Genomic DNA, 22,120 nt, shown 5'->3' on the forward strand with positions numbered 1-22,120 from the left:
ACCAATTTTTTTTTGTCAAGCATATAATCCCAATAAGACAATCAAAACTTCATGTACATTTCTGCTACCTGATGAGCCATTTAAACATTTATACAGAAATTTTATTTGTCATTTTTAATGCTTGTTTTCTTGTATAAAAGTTTTCTCCTCCAAGAGGGTTGATGTTATAACAGTAACTGAAAGGATATTAGAATACATGTTTTCTCATATCTTCAGTGATAAAGATACTTATTTCTCTAGACAAGTTGTAAAACTGTTAAACAAGATATTAGGCTGGGCATGGTGGCTCACACCTGTAATCTCAGCACTTTTGCAGGCCGAGGTGGGTAGAACACTTGAGGTCAGGAGTTCAAGACCAGCCTGATGAACATGGTGAAACCCCGTCTCTACTAAAAATGACAAAAAATTAGCCGGGCATGATGGTGCACGCCTGTAGTCCCAGCTACTCGGGAGGCTGAGGCAGGAGAATTGCTTGAACCCAGGAGGCGGAGGTTTCAGCGAGCCGACATTGCACCACTGCACTCCAGTCTGGAGATAGAACAAGACTCCATCTCAAAAAAAAAAAAAAAAAAAAATACAGTAGTATTGAGCACAGCTAACTAAATTGACTGGATTGCTTTTGTAATTGCAGATTGATGGCATATCAGATCCATTTAGAGTGGAAAAAATATGTTGGCCATTTAAAAATAGTCATTGGAAGGCCTGTGCACCTAAGAGAACCTCATGTATCTTCTGCTACTGAAGTCTAATATTACTAAATTCAAAAAGGCTTAATGCATTATGACAAAGCATATGAAGAAAGCCTTAAGGTGAAGAAAGCCTTAATAGTCTACTGACTGAGGACAGTAAAACCCTTTATTATCTAGAACCCAGAGACTGAGTCTGCCTGCCATGTACGCTGAAGCAAGACATCAAGACTTTGAACACTGGGTTGATAATCTCACAACTTAGAAGGGCCCCTCCAAACTCTTTAATTGTAAACCCATAGGAGATCTTAAAGTAAAGCTAACCAGAAAGGTTTCTCCTAAAAAGCAGATGGATACCTTTATGTAGATAGCTTTTTTAATAAGATCAAAAATCAAGACACATCTGCTATCATGATACTCTTAGTTAAGTTTGTTTATGGCTCTACAAACAATAGAAATCATCTTTTGTGTGCACTCATCGGGTATACTTATATGTAGAGAATTTTGCAGCCAACATATATGAAAAAACATAGCATCTTTTATAGGTAAAAAGTGAAAAGCAGGCCAAGCATGGTGGCTAACACCTGTAATCCCAGCACTTTGGGAGGCCGAGGCAGGCAGATCATGAGGTCAGGAGTTTGAGACCAGCCTGACCAACATAGTGAAACCCCATCTCTACTAAAAATACAAAAATTAGCCAGTGTGGTGGTGCACTCCTGTAATCCCAGCTACTAGGGGGAGGCTGGAGCATGAGAATCGCTTGAACCCAGGAGGTGGAAGTTGCAGTGAGCTGAAATCACGCCACTACACTGCAGGCTGGGCTGCAGAGCGAGACTTCGTCTCAAAAAATAGAAAAAAAAAAAAAAAAACTGGAAGGCCAATATGGGTGAGAAATTTTAATGGGACATTTGTTGTCTCGTAATATCAGAAACAGGATGTATGTCCACTGCTCTTAACCTATTTCACAAGTTAAAGAGAACTTATTCAAAATAGGTTAAAGAGCATTGCCAGGGTGCCATTACTTTTCTAAATGGGCATCCTTTGATAGGTCTTTTTTTCCCCCGGTTTAGAGTAAATGAGGCAATGGTTAGAAATGTATCCCCTATCATAGCGCTTTATAGCAGATTACCCTGTAAAGGCTATGGTTACACAATAGACTTTAAATTTTTTGCTAAAGTTGTGCTGAACAATATAATTTCTTTGGATTACTTACTGTATAAACAAAGAAGTGTCTGCAGTTGCTAATTCTTGTAGTTGCACATGGAGAAATACACTGGGTATTACAGAGATGCAGTTGTAGGGGATTAATGAACAGGCTGGTTAAAATAAGTAGACTATAGCTAATTATTTGATCTATTTAATGTTAGTTGGTGGGTCATGAGGACCCTGGCTAAAAAGCACACTTCAAACTCTTGGTATTATCCTCCTGATAGTCAGAATAGTAGTCTCCCTGCTGCACTGTATTCTCAAAAGTTAGAAATGTTTTCATGCAGTCACCCATAGAATATAAAATTGTCTCTCACTAACTGGAATGACAGAAACTCAAAAGACATATGTGACTATGATGAAACCATAACCTATGAATGACATAAGAACAAAGACCCTAAATAACGGAAACAGAGTGGTACTAAGGCCCTGAGTTTTGGTTACACTGTGCACTGTTGAAAATTTTTTGAACAAAATTATTAGAGGCCATCATTCTGGACTGAGCTTGTGCACTAGGTCCAAACAGACAAAACCAAACCAAAATGAGTCACTCATGCTAAATGTGACATAATCAAACTGAAAATTTAAGGAAATAGGTAGATTCTATAGGTTTTGTTTTTCTTCTATAAACAACAGGTCTTAACACAAGGAGTTTCCCTCTACTCAAACCTTTAAAAATAATAATAAAATAATAACCTGAATTTCTTGATTCCACTTTACAAAACCCATAGTTCTGCTATTTCACAGTGGAATCTGAGACTAAGTACATTTTTGGTGGTGACAGAGTGTTATCAATGTCTAAAGTTTTGGTCTATCAAAATTTAGATGACCAAAAAAGGAGAAATTGTTTAATTATACCCTAAAGCTACCCCCTTTCATGTTTTAAGTTTGGTCAATAAGTTTTTTCGTTCTTTTGTTTTGTTTACATAGTAAACTGAAACCTAACTGAATGTGTAAATAGACTGTACTCACTTTTGTACCAACAACTGTGTTTTGGCCAATAAAAGGATGTCAAATGTTCAAACCATGTTTAAATAAGGAAAATCCCAAGCTGTAATCAATCTAGCTGTTCCTGTATTTCACTTCCATTTTCTGATGTCACTTTCTTCTGTCCATAAATCTTTCACCATCATGTTGCTGTGCTGGAGTATTTCAGAGCCTACTTTGGATCCACAGGCTACTTAATTTGCAAATCCCTCTTTGCCCAATAAAACTGTTAAATTTAGTTTATCTAAAGTTGTTTTTCTTTTTCTTTTTTTTTTTTTTTTTTTTTGAGACGGAGTCTCGCTTTGTCACCCAGGCTGGAGTGCAGTGGCGCGATCTCGGCTCACTGCAAGCTCCGCCTCCCGGGTTCTTGCCATTCTCCTGCCTCAGCCTCCCGAGTAGCTGGGACTACAGGCGCCCGCCATCACACCCGGCTAATTTTTTTTTTTTTTTTTTTTTTTTGTATTTAGTAGAGACGGGGTTTCACCGTGTTAGCCAGGGTAGTCTCTATCTGACCTTGTGATCTGCCCACCTCGGCCTCCCAAAGTGCTGGGATTAGAGGCGTGAGCCACCACGCCTGGCCCTAAAGTTGTTTTTCTTTTAGAAGTTTTCAAATTTATTCTCTGATCAAAAGTGAATAATTTGTTGTTGGGCTTTGATTTTCTAAACTCATCCCTCAGCTATTTTTCCAAATTATTCTTTGTCCATTCAAAATGTTTCTGCAGTTGTTTTGAGATGGGGTCTCATTCTATCACCCAGGCTGGAGTGTAGTGGTGTAATCAGTTATGGCTTGCAGCTTTTACCTTCCATACTCAAGCCATCCTCCTACCCTAGTCACAGAGTAGCTCGGACTACAGCCATGCAACATCATGCTTGGCTAATTTTTTTTCATGAAGACAGGATGTTACTATGTTGCCCAGGCTGCATTTGAACTGCTGAGCTCAAGTTATTCTCCCATCTCAGCCTCCCAAAGTGCTAAGATTACAGGTGTGAGCCACCATGTGCTTCTGCAATTTCTTGACAGGATTATTTCCAATAATAAACAGTACTATGTGGGCACAAATCTAAAAACAAAAAACAAAAAAACAAAACTGTCTTCTATTGCAGAAGTGTCACTCTCCAGAATTTCAAGGGTCTGTGGCAGTTACTCTAGTAATATAGTTTGATCTATGGAGGTGTGTGAGCTTTGGAGTCAGAATTTATCCTGAGGTTCAGCCCAGGCTTTTTTTTTGAGATGGAGTCTCGCTCTGTTGCCCAGGCTGGAGTGCAGTGGCGCAATCTCGGCTCACTGCAAGCTCTGCCTCCTGGGTTCACGCCATTCTTCTGCCTCAGCCTCCCGAGTAGCTGGGACTACAGGCGCCCACCACCACGCCCGGCAAATTTTTTTGTATTTTTAGTAGAGACGGGGTTTCACCATAGTCTCGATCTCCTCACCTCGTGATCTGCCCGCCCCCCCTCTCCCAAAGTGCTGGGATTACAAGCGTGAGCCACTGTGCCCGGCCAGTTGCAGCAATTTTTCATCCCTCCTGTATCCTTTGCCAGGTGCTTTTACAGCTGTTCCCATTGGGATATGGAATCTGTTTTCCAGACCCTAGATACGACTGACCTTATTTCTTCAGGACAGTAGAAACCTGTGAACATGACCGTGTGCCAGTTCAGGGCCTAGGCTCAAATGGTCTTGAATGGTTCTGTTTTTCTTTCAGAATGCTGCCGTCTCCATGAACAAAGCACATGTTAGCCAGCTGGAGGATAATATAACATGGTGGGTGGGGAAGAGAAGCAAAGTGCCTCTGTTGACAGCCCCAGAAGCAGAAGCTCACCCCCAGAAGCAGAAGCTCACCCCCAGAAGCAGAAGCTTACCTCCAGAAGCACAGCTTCCTAGTCAAGAAGCAGCTGTTGATACATGTCTGAAGGAGCTCAGCTGGGACCAGAAGAATGGCCCCAGTGAGCCCAGCCTAAATGGCTGACCATCTCAATTATGACCTAAAAAGTTTTGGATGGTTGGTTATGCTGCAATAGCTAACTAATACATGCACCCAGTGCAGATAGGTGCCATGATTTAATGACAGGTTGATTACTAGTTACCTTCTAACAGTGGGCTCCATAAAGGTACTAGTATTTTCCCCTGATTTAAAGTTACATGTGTTGTAAGATAATGTTGAGTAATGCTGCAATACATGTAGACATGTATGCATGTGATTGGTCCTTAGTCCCTGCACACACAGGAGAAAACGTAAAACTACAGCCTGACACTTAGGGCCAAGGCCAAATAGCAAAATAATTTTGCCTTTAATCTGTTTTCTTCATATCTGACATTGGAGGTCAAGACTGTGGACAGATCTGAAGACAGTTTTCTTCCCCTATGGCCCCATCATCCTTTGTTCAGTGTCTGATCTCTGGAAGAAAGGTGGTCACCAGGTAGTGATCTACCTGTGGTTATTTAATTCTGCTTTCTTTTCTTTTTCTTTCTCTTTCTTTCTTTCTTTCTTTCTTTCTTTCTTTCTTTCTTTCTTTCTTTCTTTTTCTTTTTCTTTCGTCTTTCTTTCCTTCCTTCCTTTCTTTCCTTCCTTCTTTCCTTCTTTTATTTCTTTCTCTTTTCTTTCTTTTTCTCTTTCTTTCTCTCTTCCTCCCTTCCTCCTTTCCTGCCTTCTTCCCTTCCTTCCTTTTGTCTCACTCTGTCACCAGGCTGGAGTTCAGTGGCATGGTCTCAGCTCAGTGCAACCTCCACCTCCTGGGTTCAAGCAATTGCCCTGCCTTAGCTTCCCGAGTAGCTGGGATTACAGGCGCGTGCCACCACTCCCAGCTACTTTTTTTTTTTTTTTGTATTTTTAGTAGAGACAGGGTTTCACTTGTTGGCCAGGCTGGTCTCAAACTCCTGACCTCAGATAATCCACTGGCCTCAGCCCCCCAAAGTGCTGGGATTACAGGCGTGAGCCACCTCGCCCGCTCTATATACTTTTGATTTGTGAATATTCATGTAGCATATTATTTATAAATGCATATGATCTTACACAAAAGGTTAAAGGCAATACCCTCTGGGGTGGGCCTGTCTCAGCTCAGGGAGGAAGCCCTGCCCGAAAAGGCTGCAGCCTAGGCTGTCACTCTTCCTTCAGCCCAGCATCTGATCACATCTGTCACTCAGGGCCTGAGGGGGCGGGGCCTTAAACGTTATCCAATCAGGGATGCTGGGCTGGGGACCGTCCAATCAGGCACGCAGCTGCAGCAGACAGGGCGGCTTCCGGGATTTGGCGCGGCCTTTTGTCTCTCGCTGCCACCGAAGCTCCAGGTCTCGTCTATCTGCTTTGTGTCCTCTGCTCCTAGAAGCCCAGCCTGTGTGGCCCTGCGACCTGCGGGTATTGGGAGAGCCACAGCTAAGACGCCAGGGCCCCCTGGAAGCCTAGAAATGGTGAGAGTGCCTGTCCAACCAGGGAACGGGGCTGGTTGGAACCGGTGGGAAGTGGCTGTGGCGGGACTCAGGCCTCCCCTCAGTCAGCTTCACAATCTGCGCCCAGAGTTCTTGCCCAGCTCGGCCTCAGTCCCCTTCAGCCATACGATGACGGCCGCGCTGACAGCCGAGGCCCCGGGCGTCCTGTTTCTTCGCTGCACTGTGACTGTGCCCTGGCCTGGAGCCTTCTCTGGGCAGCTCTGCACCCGCAGCGCCGCGTCTCTCTCAGATTATGCAGGAACCAGGATCGTCAGGGGAGAATCCTGACTCGGGATGCGGGTTCATGAATGGGAAGAGCTTTGGTCTGTGGCGTTCCCAATTCCTCTTTCCTTCTGTTAAAAATTTATGGGAGTCACTGCCAAAATATTAACGAATTTAATTAAAGAATGATTCTAAAATTGTAGAGCACCCAGTTATAGGGTGTAGCTTGTTATCCATGGGACGGGCTTGAAGGAAAGATTTTCATAAGATGCATGACGCAAAAACCCAAATTCAGTAATCAGGTACAGTTACATAGTTTCTAAATTTGCACCTTGAGCATACAAATTTTCTGGTTATGTAATCAGAGCTTAATAGGCAGTTTATAGTTTATTACGCCTAAATTTTGTTTTCCTTAATGTAGTAATTTACAAAAAAATACATTTGAGTTACTTTTTTTTTTAAAGTAGGAATCCAGGCATCGCAGCCACATACCTCGAATTGCCTGTCACTTAACTATTTTCACACTCCACGGGGGACTGATCTGCATTTTTTTTTCATGTTTCTCAAACGGGGTCTCAAGTCTACCCCTCAACCCCCATTCCTCTAGCCTAACTCTGGCTTGCAGTAAAATACTAAATTTCCAGTTTCTTTTGATTATCCCAAATGCCAACTTTCTCTAATTCACGTTATTATCTATTTGTCCTTTAGTGTACATTTTTGATACTTTATTTTAATTATTTTTTGACAAACCATTGGGTGGGACATTTAAAAAGATTTGTTTTCTCTTTGTAAATATTGCCAATGAAAATAAACCAAAACTTATTCCCTGACACTGTATTGTAAAAAAATCTCTGTGCCTCTTTTTCTTTTGTCTTCCCTAGGCACAGAGATCTTATGAAAATGTTTTGGGGTCAAGTTTGTTTTTTGTTTTGTTTTTGTTTTTGTTTTTTTTAATCTTTATGGGATGATGTATTCTCAGCCACCCTTTAGTTTTTTCCTCGTCCTGGTTTTCAGTACTGGCTGTGAATAAACCAAGGTACACGCCATGGCTATGTCTGCTAGAGTGTTTGATGATTATTAGCTTCTGGGTCATTTTCTCCCACAGGACAAGAGGTATGAAGTGTAGTCTCTCAAGAGAGCAGGTGGATGCCCTGGGGCTAAGAGGAATCTCCTGGTGTCTTTGAAAAGCTAACCACTTCAGACATTAACATTGTCTTCACCCAACCTAGCTTCCCTTTCTTAGAGACACATTGCGGGTTAGCCAATCTTATGCTGGTATTGAGGGAAAAACAGAAATGATTTCTGCCCCTTGGATTCTCTGAGATTCATGGAAAAAATAGTATCCTAAAAGACAAAAAATAAAAAAAAAAACAACCTGACCCCCGTGAGATGGTGCAAAAAAAACTTGCGAAGTAAAACACACTTGGGGCACTTAGGGGGACATACTGCAGTGTCTCTTGAGAGGGCACAAAAGAGGTGAGTTTCAAAAATAATTAATCATACATTCCATTTCCATTTACGTTTCTCTTTTTCTGTTAAGTTTTTTTTTTTTTTTTTTGTGGGTAGGGGTGGGGCTTGGGTGGTTTTGAATAGAATTTCAAGACTTAGCTTTTAGAATGCTGCCAAATAAAAAAAATAGGTAAAATCTCTGCCGTTTTGGCTGTAGAAAGTACATACGTTTTGCTGGGCGCAGTGGCTCACGCCTGTAATCCCAGCACTTTGGGAGGCGGAGGCGGGCCGATCACGAGGTGAGGAGATCAAGAGCATCCTGGCTAACACAGTGAAACCCCGTCTCTACTAAGAACACAAAAATATTAGCCGGGCGTGGTGGCAGCCGCCTGTATGTAGCCTGTAGTCCCAGCTACTCGGGAGGCTGAGGCAGGAGAATGGCGTGAACCCGGGAGACAGAGCTTGCAGTGAGCCCAGATCGTGCCACTGCACTCCAGCCTAGACAACAGAGCGAGACTGTCTCAAAAAAAAAAAAAAAGTGCATACATTTTTATAAGAAAATGTTGTAGATAATGGGTGAGTTACAAGATTTATGAAATCATCAGTTGTTATATTTGCAGGGTAAATTGTGACAGTGAATATCTCTCCTATATCCCGTTATCTTAATTTCTGAGTTTACTGCTAAATTTTATACAAAGAAAAAGAATCATCTGCAAACAGATTGTTTAATTTCGTCTCTTCCTGTTTGGATGTGTTTTATTTCTTTCTCTTGCCTGAATGCTCTGGCCAGGATTTCCAATTTTATGTTGAATAATAGGGGTGAGAGAAGGCATTCTTCTTGTGCCAGTTTTCAAAAAGGAATGCTTCCAGCTTGTGTCCATTCAGTATGTTGGCTGTGGGTTTGTCATAGATAACTCATTATTTTGAACTATTTGCCTTCAATGCCAAGTTTGTTGAGGGTTTTAAACATGAAGGATATTAACTTTTATTGAAAAATTTTTCTGTATCGAAATAATTTTGTGGTTTTTATCTGTAGTTTGTTTATCTGATTAATCACACATATTGATTTGTATATGTTGAGCAAACCTTGCATCCCAGGGATATAACCTACTTGATCATAGTGGATTAGCTTTTTAATGTGCTGCCGGATTTGGTTTGCTAGTATTTTGTTGAAGATTTTTACATCAATGTTCATCAAGGATATTAGTCTGAAGTTTTCTTTTTTTGTTTTATCTCTGCCAGATTTTGGTATTAGAATGATGCTGTTGCCAGGAGCGGTGGCTCACGCCATCTCAGCACTTTGGGAGCCTGAGGTGGGTAGATCAGGAGGTCAAGAGATGCAGACAATCTTGGCCAACATGGTGAAACCCTGTCTCTACTAAAAATACAAAAAGTAGCTGGCTGTGGTGGTACACGCCTGTAATCCCAGCTACTCGGGAGGCTGAGGCAGGAGAATCTCTTGAACCTAGGAGGCAGAGGTTGCAGTGAGCCAAGATTGTGCCACTGCACTCCAGCCTGGTGACAGAATGAGACTCCGTCTCAAAAATAAATAAATAAATAAATAAATAAATAAATAAATAAATAAATAGAATGATGCTGCTTTTATATAATGAGTTGGGGAGGAGTCCCTTCTCAATTTTTAAAAATAGTTTTATAAGATATAATACTTGTTTTTCTTTGTACATTTGTTAGAATTCAGCTGTGAATCTGTCTGGTCCTGGACTTTCTTTCTTTTTTTTTTTTTTCCCAGACAGAGTCTCGCTCTGTCGCCCAGGCTGAAATGCAGTGGTGGGATTTCGGCTCACTGCAACCTCTGCCTCCCAGGTTCAAGCAGTTCTCCTGCCTCAGCCTCCCGAGTAGCCAGAACTACAGGTGGGTGCCACCATGCCCAGCTAATTTTTGTATTTGTACTAGAGACAGTATTTCACCATGTTGGCCAGGCTGGTCTCGAACTCCTAACCTCAGGTGATCCTCCCACCTTGGCTTCCCAAAGTGCTGGGATTACAGGCATGAGCCAGCACACCCGGCTGGTCCTGGGCTTTCTTTTGGTTGGTAGACTGTTTACTACTATTTCAATTTTGGAGCTTGTTATTGGTCTATTCACTGATTCATTTTGTTGTTTTTGTTCAGTTATGGGAAGATGGATTTTTCCAGAAATTTATCCATTTTTTTCTAGATTTTCTAGTTTGCACAGAGAAGTTTATAGTAGACTTCAGTACTTATTCATATTTTTGTGGGGTCAGTGGTAATGTCCCTTTTATCATTTCTAATTGTGTTTATTTGGATCTTCTTTTTTCACTAATCTTATTAGTGGTTTATTTATCTTATTAACTTTTTCAAAAGATTTAACTCAATAGATTTCTTATTTGTATGACTTTTCATGTCTAAATCTCCATCAGTTCCGATCTTCTTGTCTTCTGCTAGCTTAGGATTTTCTTCTTTCATTCTTTTATTTATGATGTTAGGTTGTTATATTGACCTCTTTCTAACTTTCTGATATGAGCATCAAAAAGTGCTATACATTTCCCTCTTACCACTGTCTTAGCCACGTTGCAGAGATTCTAGTATGTTGTATTTTTGTTCCCATTTGTTTCAAAAAACTGCTTAATTTCTACCTTAATTTCATTATTTATTCAAAAGTCATTCACATGCAGATTCTTTAATTTCCATGTAATTGTATAATTTCAAGTAGTTTTCTTTGTGTTGAATTACATATTTATCAAGCTGTGGCCTAAGAATGTGTTTGGTATGATTTGGGGATTATTAAATTTGCTGATAATTGTTTTATTTCTGATTGTGTGGTCAATTTTAGAGTATTTGACACTTGGTGGTGAGAAGAGTGTATACTGTGTTGATTTCAGATGGAGAGTGTTGTAGATGTCTATTAGGACTATTTGGTCAAGCATTTAGTTCCGATATCTTTGTTAATTTTCTGCCTCAATGATCTGTCTAATAGTGTCTGTGGGGTGTTGTAGGAGTCAGAATCTAAGTCTCTTTGTAGTTCTCTAAGAACTTTGTGTGTGTGTGTGTGTGTGTGTGTGTGTGTGTTTGTGTGTATGACAGAGTCTCGCTCTGTTGCCCAGGCTAGAGTGTAGTGGCACGATCTCGGCTCACTGCAACCTCCTCCTGCTCCTAGGTTCAAGAGATTCTCCTGCTGCTTCAGCCTCCTGAGTAGTTGGGATTACAGGAGCGTGCCACTATGCCTGGCTAATTTTTGTATTTTCAGTAGAGACCACGTTTCACCATGTTGGTCAGGCTGGTCTTGAACTCCTGACCTCGTGATCCACCTGCTTCAGCCTCCCAAAGTGCTGAGATTACAGGCGTGAGCTGCCGTGCCTGGCAGAACTTGTTTTATTCATGTGCATGCATGGATTTTTAATAACATATTTTTTTCTGTCTGCTTTTTTTCATAAACATTCTTTCAAGTGCATACAGTATGCCCAAGGCTACAGCTTAGATGTCTGCATCCAGTGTCTACTGAAATTCAGATGTCCAGTGTTCAAGAACATGTCCAGAGACTTAGCTGTTGTAGAAAAAAGTATAAATTAAAGATAAGAGGCTTTATTCTCTTTTTTTTTTTTTTTTTTTTTTTTTTTTTTTTTTTTTTTTTTTTTTTTGAGACGGAGTCTTGCTCTGTCGCCCAGGCTGGAGTGCAGTGGCGCAGTCTCGGCTCACTGCAAGCTCCGCCTCCCGGGTTCACGCCATTCTCCTGCCTCAGCCTCTCCGAGTAGCTGGGACTACAGGCGCCCGCCACCGCACCCGGCTTATTTTTTTTTTTTTTATACATTTCGTAGAGACAGGGTTTCACCATGGTCTCGATCTCCTGACCTCGTGATCCGCCCGCCTCGGCCTCCCAAAGTGCTGGGATTACAAGCGTGAGCCACCGCGCCCGGCCAAGAGGCTTTATTCTCTTACCTGAAAGTAAGAGAGGATATTTTGTTCATCTCTCTATTTTTTAAAACATTTAGATTACACGTAGATAGTTTTCTCTGCTTTTTAGAAATATATGTAAATCATAGTAACAGCTATATAAACCTTTTGTTATTCTTTCTGACTCAGAATTGTATTCATCTAGGACCTCAGAACCATTGCTTTGGCAAAGGTTTTTTTTTGTTGTTTTTGTTTCTTTTCATTTTTAGTCTTTTAAAGTAGACACAAATTTGTTTAAAGCTTTTTTTTTTTTTTTAGACAGAGTTTCACTCTTGTCGCCCAGGCTGGAGTACAATGGCACGATCTTGGCTCCCTGCAACCTCCACCTCCCAGTTCAAGTGATTTTCCTGCCTCAGACATTCAAGTAGCTGGGATTACAGGCTCCCACCACCATCCTCGACTAATTTTTTATATTTTTAGTAGAGACGGAGTTTTGCCATACTGGCCAGGCTAGTCTCAAACTCCTGACCTCAGGTGATCCGCCCACCTTGGCCTCCCAAAGTGCTGGGATTACAAGCCTGAGCCAGCACACCCGGCCGTTTAAAGCTTATTTTAAGAGCACACAAAAGTTGAGCACAAAGATAAGATTAAATTTAGCAACACAGAATGATAAAGAATAAAAAAGATACTGAGTAAATTTTTTTGACAGAAAACTGATTATCCAAGGTAATTATCTCATATTTGCAGGTTGAAGTACTTACACTGCAAAGGCAAGAACAGTTCAGTTTATTCACTAAATAGTGGAATCTGTAGGTGGACTTTGGTTTCTGTTACTTCAGAACAATTAGTATAGTTAGGTGTAGTGTTTGTAGACAACTCGCATTCACATAAATTAACATTTTGTACAATACTATGAATATAAGGCTACAATAGTTGAATAAATCCCTTAAGTAGTCATTTTAATATTGTTATTTATACTCTTGAAATATAAAGTGCTTTAACTGAATTATGGTTATAGATATTTTTAAAGTTCTACATACATTATGACAAGTACATAAAATTATTTATACTTAGATATTTATATCTAATATCCAAAGAAAATTCACTACAAAATTGTTACAGTAGATATTAGTTTGACATGCTTATTAATTTATCCAATAGGGATAATTACAGGTAAGCATGGTTTTAGTGTCTTTCATTTCACTAAATTTGAATGCTGCTATTACAGGACAAATAAACATGACGGGCGATGTGACCACCCAAAACCATAATAGCTCTTCAGTTAGCTATGTTGCAAGCTCATGTATATTCCATTGTATAACAAAGTCAGATTGCAGTTTTTCATCAAAAAGTGCTGGTGAAAATTGTCAGATTTATTCCAATATAGATCCCCAATTCACTGGTTAGGAGATGGGAGAGCAGCAGACATGAAACAGAAACCTTATAGGCTGGACACGGTGGCTCACGCGTGTAATCCCAGCACTTTGGGAGGCTGAGGTGGGTGGATCACGAGGTCGGGAGATCAAGACCATCCTGGCTAACATGGTGAAACCCCATCTCTACTGAAAACTACAAAAAATTAGCCGGGCGTGGTGATGGGCGCCTGTAGTCCCAGCTACTCAGGAGGCTGAGGCAGGAGAATGGTGTGAACCCAGGAGGTGGAGCTTGCAGTGAGCCGAGATCGTGCCACTGCACTCCAGCCTGGGCAACACAGCGAGACTTCAAGACTCCGTCTCAAAAAAAAAGAAAAAAGAAACCTTATAAAATTCTGCTGAGAACATACCTTTTTTTTCATAATGCTCATGTTTCTCATGCTGACATGCTGAGAGTAGCTGTGCATTTTGAGTGTTTCAAGAAAAATTCCTTTTGGGGGACTATCTTCTGGCCAAGTTGATCAGTCTTACATCTAATCTGACTTTTTTCTTAAGATTCTTTTAACTTATTTTTTCTTTCAATATAATCTTGCTCAGATTGAGAGCTGTTTTTCTCTCCAATGCTTTGGGTTTCTGTTTCAGAAGCCCTATTAGTATCCCATGGTCTTTGTGAATGAGGTGGGTTGTCATAGGGAGAATTCTTGGAGTTTATCTGGATTCATGCTGGAAATCTAGCAGTATTTTTTTTTATGTCACCATTATAAACAGAAACTGAGGGTGAAATACTGCTCCCATTCTCATTATTGTGAAGGTGCAGTTCTACCCAGGAGGCCTGTAGGCTCTTCTCCCTGCAGCGCAGGCTTCACTCTCCGATGTGACCCTAGAGTGCTGCTGTGGCATTGGGGTTCATGTAAGATGTGAGCCAGCAGCTTTGAGCAGTGTGTTGTGGGCTGTGTCTCAGTGGAAGTTGGTAGGCGTAAAGAGAGGATACTGGCCATCAGGAGAATGCAAGCAGGGTGCTACATGTTCTACATTCTGTGAGAGGTTCCGAGAGTAAATAGAATCTGATGGCCAAATCTGTAAATGTAAACAAGCATCTTAGGAGTGAAAGATCAAGCCTACAAAGTATCCAAAGCCATAACCACAACTATACCTACCGGTAAAATGCAAGACTGGAGTAGAGTATTCTTGTCCTTCCTCTTACTCAAGAGCTAGAATCAGGACAGGTGATCCAGGTTCTGGAGCTCCACCAGAGCAGTTCCATGTTTTAGTTAGAATCAGCCTGAGTCTCTCCTGCCTGGCTTATCATTGGGCAATCAACCCAGGGTAACTAGGAACCCTCTCACAATTACCTAGCCATCTTTGAAACATTTGAGAATATCCAGAGCAGAATTTTATCAGGCTGACAAGAGTGGTTAATTCTACTTCTTTCTCAGTGTAAAAGAAATAAGTCATTCTGTGTTTGTTCCTCCCTCATACAAGAGATAATTTTGGTTGGTACTTAGAGGATAGTTTCCCCAGTTTTCTTGTACTTGGGTGAAAAACAAGGAAGAGGTCTAGAAACTAAAACAGATAAACTGATTGCTTTCATTTCATATTATCATTAGAAAAATACGTAGACCAGTTACGGTTCTTACCGTACAGAAACTTTTAGTCTAGACTAGTGATATGGCTTGCCTATGTCACCACCCAAATCTCATCTTAAATTGTAACTCCCACAGTTTCTACATGTTGTGGTAGGAACCCAGAGGGAGGTGATTAAATTATGAGGGCAGGTCTTTCCTGCACTGTTCTCATGATAGTGAATGAGTTTCACAAGATCTGATGATTTTAAAAATGGGAGTTTCCCTGCACAAGCTCTCATTTTGCTTGCCACCATCCATGTAAGATATGACTTGCTTCTCCTTGCCTTCTGCCATGACTGTGACGCCTCCCCAGCCATGTGGTATTGTTAAGTCCATTAAATCTCTTTTTCTTCCCAGTCTCTGGTGTGTTTTTATCAGCAGTGTGAGAACAGACTAATACAAAAAATTGTTACCAGTAGGGTGGGGCATTGATGAAAAGATACCTGAAAATGTGCATGTGACTTTGGAAATGGGTAACAGGCAAAGGTTGGAGCAGTTTGGAGGTCTCAGAAGACAGGAAAATGTGGGAAAATGTGGAACTCCCTAGAGACTTGTTGAATGGCTTTGACCAAAATGCTGTTGATAATATGGAAAATAAAATCCAGGCTGAAATGGTCTCAGATGGACATGAGGAACTTGCTGAGAACTGGAGCAAAGGTGACTTTTCTGGTGTTTTAGCGAAGAGACTGGTGTTATGTTGCCCCTTCCCTAGAGATTTGTGAAACTTTGAACTTGAGAGAGATGATTTAGGTTATCTGGCAGAAGAAATTTCTAAGCAAGGCAGGTCTCTGTTGAGCCGTGGATGCCAGTCTCTGTTCTGCAGTATAGGTTTTGTTAAAGTTGTTAAAAAATAATGCCTATTTTAAGAGATACCAAGTGAAATTTAGAGGACAAGAGGGTAAAGCTAATTACTATTCTTGGAAATGCTTGTTGATACAGGATAAAAACAAATACAACACACCCAAATACAGGATGATAGTTTTTTTGTTAGTTGGGTTTTTTAAAGCATAATACAGGAGTAGATTTATTATAGCTACTCCAAATGTTAAAGAGTGATACAAGGATCACAGAGTTAAAAACTCTCACTGTTATTGCTGTTTATTTTACAATAATTGGTTTAGTCTACAAGTTTAAGGCAAACATACTAATGTATTTGCTTTTCTTCAGAAATCGTAAAGATTACATAAAATCTGTCCCAAAACTTCTAAGAAATATTCAGTAGTTAAAAATACATCTGATTAAGATGCTTTACCAGGGTACATGAATGAACTAAGGTGGTATGTAATGCTTTTTTAAAAACAAAATTTTAAAAAATGTAATAAAGGCAATCTTTATCTTGTTTGAACAATGCATTCTGAAAAGGTTAAACTTCAGAAATTATTTAAAGGTAAATAAGATTGGCATCCATAAGGAATACTATTTATAAAATAAATGCAGTTATAGAGGCTACTTTAAAGAAGAATAAAATTTGGACTTCTGAGTATGATGAGTGCACAATAATGGACCACTGTCTTGGGGAACACAGTGCGGCATTACACCACATCGCCTGTACATGGCGCTGCTCCATGCTTCTCAGAAAAAGAGTAGATCCATTTTGTCAGCTGTTTTTTGTTTGTTTCCAGTGAGAATAAATGCTTAGCATCATTAAGAAAACAAAAATAAAATTTGAAGGAAGTCAACCCTTTTCAACAGGAAGGCGGAATGTGGCTTATGTGTCTCCGTTTAGCACTGCCAGGCAGTTTGGCAGCAACTGTAGGTTAACCTTTGCGTGCTTCAGTTCTAACTCTGCCAGTTCCACCAATTTTTTTTCTGAATGCAGCAATGCTTCTTGTCTTAAAATCTATAAAAGCAAGAACAAGAACTGTTTTGCAGACTGAGATTTTTTTTTTTTTTTTTCAAATTTCTGACTACATAATTGTTGGGAAGTTTTAGCCAGCAGAACATCTTTATTTTTTGCTCTTTCTTTATCCAGTGCTTCATTAGCATTTTCATAATCCACTAGTGACCTAGAAGTTCAATACAGGAGATCCTTAGCAGCTTGAGTTTCTCTTAAGTAATATTTTTAAGGGTCAGAAAGTTTGAGGTCCTCATCAGCAGACACTCATGCTTCTATTTTTCTTGTTTTATCAAACACTTCTGAAACTTTGAGAAAAAACTTGCATATATCTGAATCCTGAGTTCCTAAAGCATATAATGAAGAACCAATTCTATTGTAATCATCTTTTGTGGGATCTTGTCATTCTATCAGAGTTAGCAGATGCATCCTTAACTCGGTTATGATATTCTAAAAGAAATGTTTGTTCATGCTGAAAGAAATTATCTACATCCGTTACTCCTGAAACAATTACTCCATCTGCTGATTTTACCATGTTTTCAAAGAAATCTTCAAGTTTCTCTTTTTATTTTTCCTTGCACACTCAAATCTTGACTATATTCCAAGAAGACATGGAAATTTAAATATTTTCTCAAAATAGGATGTGCTGTCACATGACATAGGAACACTTCATGCATCGCAACTGTCTTCTTGAATATTCTGAAATATTCAGCTTCCAGTTCCTGTTTCATCTTTGTGAATTCTTCCTTTGTCATTGACCCTTCTCCTTCTCCAAGCTTCTGTACTTTTTCCCTTGAAGTATCAAAATCAGGTCTTGGTGGTGCTGGTGGAATGATGTAACCTGCATAGTCTTCATTTTTAACAAAGGAATCATGAAGCCAGATAAATTGCTCGTGTTGCTGAACAACAGAAAACTCATTTTGTTTAAAATTTGGCAATAAACTCTGTGTGTGAACAGTGAATTTTACTTTATCCCACTCACTAAGAGCATCAGAAATGTCCACCTGCAGAGCAGGATCACTTTGAAGATCCACATTTATTGCTTTAAGTCCACGGTTGTCTTCCTGAGAGGAAGTCAAGGCCATCGTCCAGGTCTTCCATCATGGCTGCTCCCCAGGATGACAGTTTGTGTAACAAACAGAGATATTGTCAGATTGCTTATACCCGTATAGAAGAGGACGTGATAGTACGCACAGCATATGCACGTAAACTGCCAAAATGTGATGTGAAGGTTGGCCTAACCAATTACACTGCAGCATATTGTACTGGCCTGCTGGCCTGCAGGCTCCTCAGTAGGTCAAGATCTTTGACCTATGGCATGGACAAGATCTGTGAAGGCCAAGTGGAGGTGACTGGCAATGAATACAATATGGAAAGCACTGATGGTCAGCCAAGTGCCTTTACCTGCTATTTGGATGTAGGCCTTGCCAGAACTACCACTGGCAATAAAGTTTTTGGTTCCCTGAAGAGAGCAGTAGATGGAGGCTTGTCTGTCCCTCACAGTACCAAACAGTTCCCTGGTTATGATTCTGAAAGCAAGGAATTTAATGCAGTAGTATACCAGAAGCACATCATAGGCCAGAATGTTGCAGATTACATGCACTACTTAACGAAGGAAGATGAAGATGCTTACAGGAAACAGTTCTCTCACTACATAAACAAAAACGTAAACTCCAGACATGAAGGAGATGTATAAGAAAGCTCATGCTGCTATGTGAGAGAATCCAGTCTGTGAGAAGAAGTCCAAGAAAAAAGTTAAAGGGAAGTGGAACCATCCCAAAATGTCCCTCGCTCAGATCGAGTAGCTCAAAAGAAGGCAAGCTTCCTCAGAGCTCAGGAGTGGGCTTCTGAGAGCTAAACCAAACAATTTTCAATGAGGATTTTTCAGATGAAGAAAATAGACTTACTGACAGCAAAATTTAAAAAAAAATTAAATTTATAAGCAGCAAAGCATTCAAGAGATTACTTGGGTTCTGTTAAAGGCATTCAGTTTTAAATGGAAACAGAGCATAAAAGTTTGGGAAATTTGCAGCCTGACAATGCAATAGAATAGAAAACCTCATATTTTCAGGAGAAATTTAAGCCAGCTATGGGAAAAATGTCCCCAGGTCATGACAGAGGTCTTCTCCTCAGCACCTTCCATCACAGGCCCAGAGGTCTAAAAGAAAAAGATGGCTTTGTGGATCGGGCCCAGGGGCTCCCCTGCTGTGTGAAGCCTAGGGACTTGGTATCCTGTATTCCAGCCACTACAGTCATGGCTAAAAGGGGCCAAGGTAGAGCTCAGGTTGTTGCTTCAGAGGGTGGAAGCCCCAAGCCTTGGCAGCTTCCATATGGTGTTGAGCCTGCAGGTTCATGGAAGTCAAGAATTGAGGTTTGGCACCCTCCACCTAGATTTCAGAGATATATGGAAACCCCTGGATGGCCAGGCAGAAGTTTGCTGCAGGGGTGAAGCCCTCATGAAGAATACCTGCTAGGGCAGTACAGAAAAAATGTGGGATTGGAGCCCCCACACAGAGTCCTTACTGGGGCACCTCCTAGTGGGGCTGTGAGAAGAGGGCCATTGTCCTCCAGATTCCAGAATGGTAGATCCACTGACAGCTTGCACCATGTGCCCAGAGAAGCCACAGACACTAAACACCAGCCCATGAAGGCAGCCAGGAGGGAGGCTGTACCCTGCAGAGCCACAGAGGTGGAGCTGCTCAAGACGATGGGAACCCACCTTTTGCATCAGCATGACCCAATGCGGGACGTGGAGTCAAAGGAGATCATTTTGGAGCTTTAAGATTTGACTGCCCTGCTTGATTTTGGACTTGCATGGGGCCAGTATCCCCTTTGTTTTGGCCAATTTCTCCCTTATGGAATGACTGTATTTACCCAATGCTTGTACCACCATTATATCACGGAAGTAACTCACTTGCTTTTAATTATACAGGCTCATAGGCAGAAGGGACTTGCCTTGTTTCAGATAAGACGTTGAATTGTGGACTTTTGAGTTGATGCTGAAATGAGTTAAGACTTTGGGCTGGGCGTGGTGGCTCATGCTTGTAATCCCAGCACTTTGGGAGGCCGAGACGGGTGGATCACGAGGTCAGGAGATCGAGACCATCCTGGCTAACACAGTGAAACCCTGTCTCTGCTAAAAATACAAAAAAAATTAGCCGGGCGTGGTGGCAGGTGCCTGTAGTCCCAGCTACTCAGGAGGCTGAGGCAGGAGAATGGCATGAACCTGGGAGGCGGAGCTTGCAGTGAGCCAAGATCGTGCCACTGCACTCCAGCCTGGGTGCTGGAGCGAGACTCCACCTCAAAAAAAAAAAAAGGACTTTGGGGGACTGTTGGGAAGGTATGATTGGTTTTGCAGTGTAAAGACATTAGATTTGGGAAGGGCCAGGGGTGGAATGTTATGGTTTTTCCGTGTCCCCACCCAGATCTCATCTTGAATGGTAATTCTCACAAGTCATGGGAAAAACACGGTGAGAGATGACTCAATTATGGGAGTGGGTCTTCCCTGCACTGTTCTCGTGATAGTGAATGAATTTCAGAATATATGATGGTTGTAAAAATGGGAGTTTTCCTGCACAAGCTCTCTCTTTGCCTGCCACTATATATATAAAATGTGACTTGCTTCTCCTTGTCTTTTGCCATGATTGTGAGGCCTCCCCAGCCACATAGGACTGTAAGTCCGTTAAATCTCTTTCTCTTCCCAGTCTCGGGTATGTCTTTATCAGCAGCGTGAGAACAGACTAATAAAACTAGCAACTGAATAAAAGGTTGAATTATGCATCATATGGTAGGTAAATAAATGTGTGCAATAAAAACCTTGGGCTTTATTTCGGCCATGTTCTTTACATTCTTGTGAATTTTGGTCTTTTCACCTGAAGAAATATTTATGAACAGAAGGGTTGTTATTATTATTTGTATTTCTTTTACCTTACTAAAAATACATATTCATCTTTTAATAAAATTATCCTAGGAAATCTTAAGTGATTTGTTTAAATGGCTTATTAGTATATGATATAAAATTAACAGGGAAGTGGCTATAAAAGTTTTAAGTTACACAAACTCTGAGATTTAAATTTCTCTTAGGTAAGCTGAGGAAAAACAAAACTGGAAATACCCCCACTGGCATACAGAACCAAATTTGAGCTAGGGTCCACTCCCTGCCACAGTTCTGCTCAGATTTACCCCTTTTTTGAAGGCCTTATCTAGGTCTGGCCCTACCCTGGAGTCTCATCTCACAGAACTGATTAGAAAAGATCAGTTTTGGGTGATGAATCCTCTTCCATTTTTAGAGCTGGTGCTCACAATTTTCTGAAACAGAAAAGCAGATAAATGAGAAATATAAAGTATGAATTTTAGGGTCTTTTTAAAATTATTATAACCAGTGCTTGCAGAGGCATCATATTTAGCAACTTGTTTTCCATTCCTGCAGATCTAGTAGTTGCTCCCCAAGCCATAAGAAGTAAATATAAAAACAATAAAAATTCCTGTAAATTATATTAAACTCTTCATTTCTCTATTCCTCTCATCTGTTTATGTTTAGCTTTTATTCTACACATTTTTTTAAAAGGTCGATGACAGAGAAACAGAAAAATATATGGATCATTTTTCTAAATACTGGGAATTATTGAACACTTAGTATCAACACACAGGCTGTTATTAAGATTAAATCCTGTAATGTGCTATCGCAGTGCCCTGTAGCATCTTATTGAGCATGTAGTACCTGAATAATAAACATTGCATTACTACATGTGTACATATTGTTTTCTTTCTTTTTTTTTTAATTATACTTTAAGTTTTAGGGTACATGTGCACAATGTGCAGGTTAGTTACATATGTATACATGTGCCATGTTGGTGTGCTGCACCCAGTAATTTGTCATTTCACGTTAGGTATATCTCCAAATGCTATCCCTCCCCCCTCCCCACCCCACAACAGGCCCCAGTGTGTGATGTTCCCCTTCCTGTGTTCATGTGTTCTCATTATTCAATTCCCACCTATGAGTGAGAACATGCAGTGTTTGGTTTTTTGTCCTTGCAATAGTTTGCTGAGAATGATGGTTTCCAGCTTCATCCATGTCCCTACAAAGGATATGAACTCATCATTTTTATGGCTGCATGGTATTCCATGGTGTGTATGTGCCACATTTTCTTAATCCAGTCTATCATTGTTGGACATTTGGGTTGGTTTCAAGTCTTTGCTATTGTGAATAGTGCCGCAATAAACATACGTATGCATGTGTCTTTATAGCAGCATGATTTATAATCCTTTAGGTATATACCTAGTAATGGGATGGCTGAGTCAAATGGTAATTCTAGTTCTAGATCCCTGAGGAATCGCCACACTGACTTCCACAATGGTTGAACTAGTTTACAGTCCCACCAACAGTGTAAAAGTGTTCCTATTTCTCCACATCCTCTCCACCACCTGTTGTTTCCTGACTTTTTAAT

The 22,120-nt window shown here is 40.6% G+C and overlaps 2 protein-coding genes and 1 pseudogene across 3 annotated transcripts in view; 1 reads left to right on the plus strand and 2 right to left on the minus strand.

Annotated features, from left to right (window-relative positions):
- LOC129459812 (zinc finger protein 724) overlaps positions 1-22,120 on the minus strand; it is a 283,659-nt gene that overhangs the window by 173,717 nt on the left and 87,822 nt on the right.
- LOC129459813 (putative zinc finger protein 730) overlaps positions 739-22,120 on the plus strand; it is a 45,088-nt gene continuing 23,706 nt past the window's right edge. For 2 of the 3 annotated variants that reach the window (XM_063616368.1, XM_063616367.1), the window contains exon 1: positions 739-809. In XM_063616368.1, coding sequence (XP_063472438.1) covers positions 774-809 — 36 coding nt within the window. In that variant the 5' untranslated portion in view covers positions 739-773. Of the gene's footprint in view, positions 810-6,123; positions 6,283-22,120 lie in introns of those variants that run through there. The other variant, XM_063616369.1, reaches the window with a different exon arrangement.
- LOC129459816 (sorting nexin-6-like) lies at positions 16,548-17,780 on the minus strand (annotated as a pseudogene).

Source organism: Symphalangus syndactylus, chromosome 13, assembly GCF_028878055.3.
Source record: "Symphalangus syndactylus isolate Jambi chromosome 13, NHGRI_mSymSyn1-v2.1_pri, whole genome shotgun sequence".
In the NCBI taxonomy this organism is placed as follows: domain Eukaryota; kingdom Metazoa; phylum Chordata; class Mammalia; order Primates; family Hylobatidae; genus Symphalangus; species Symphalangus syndactylus.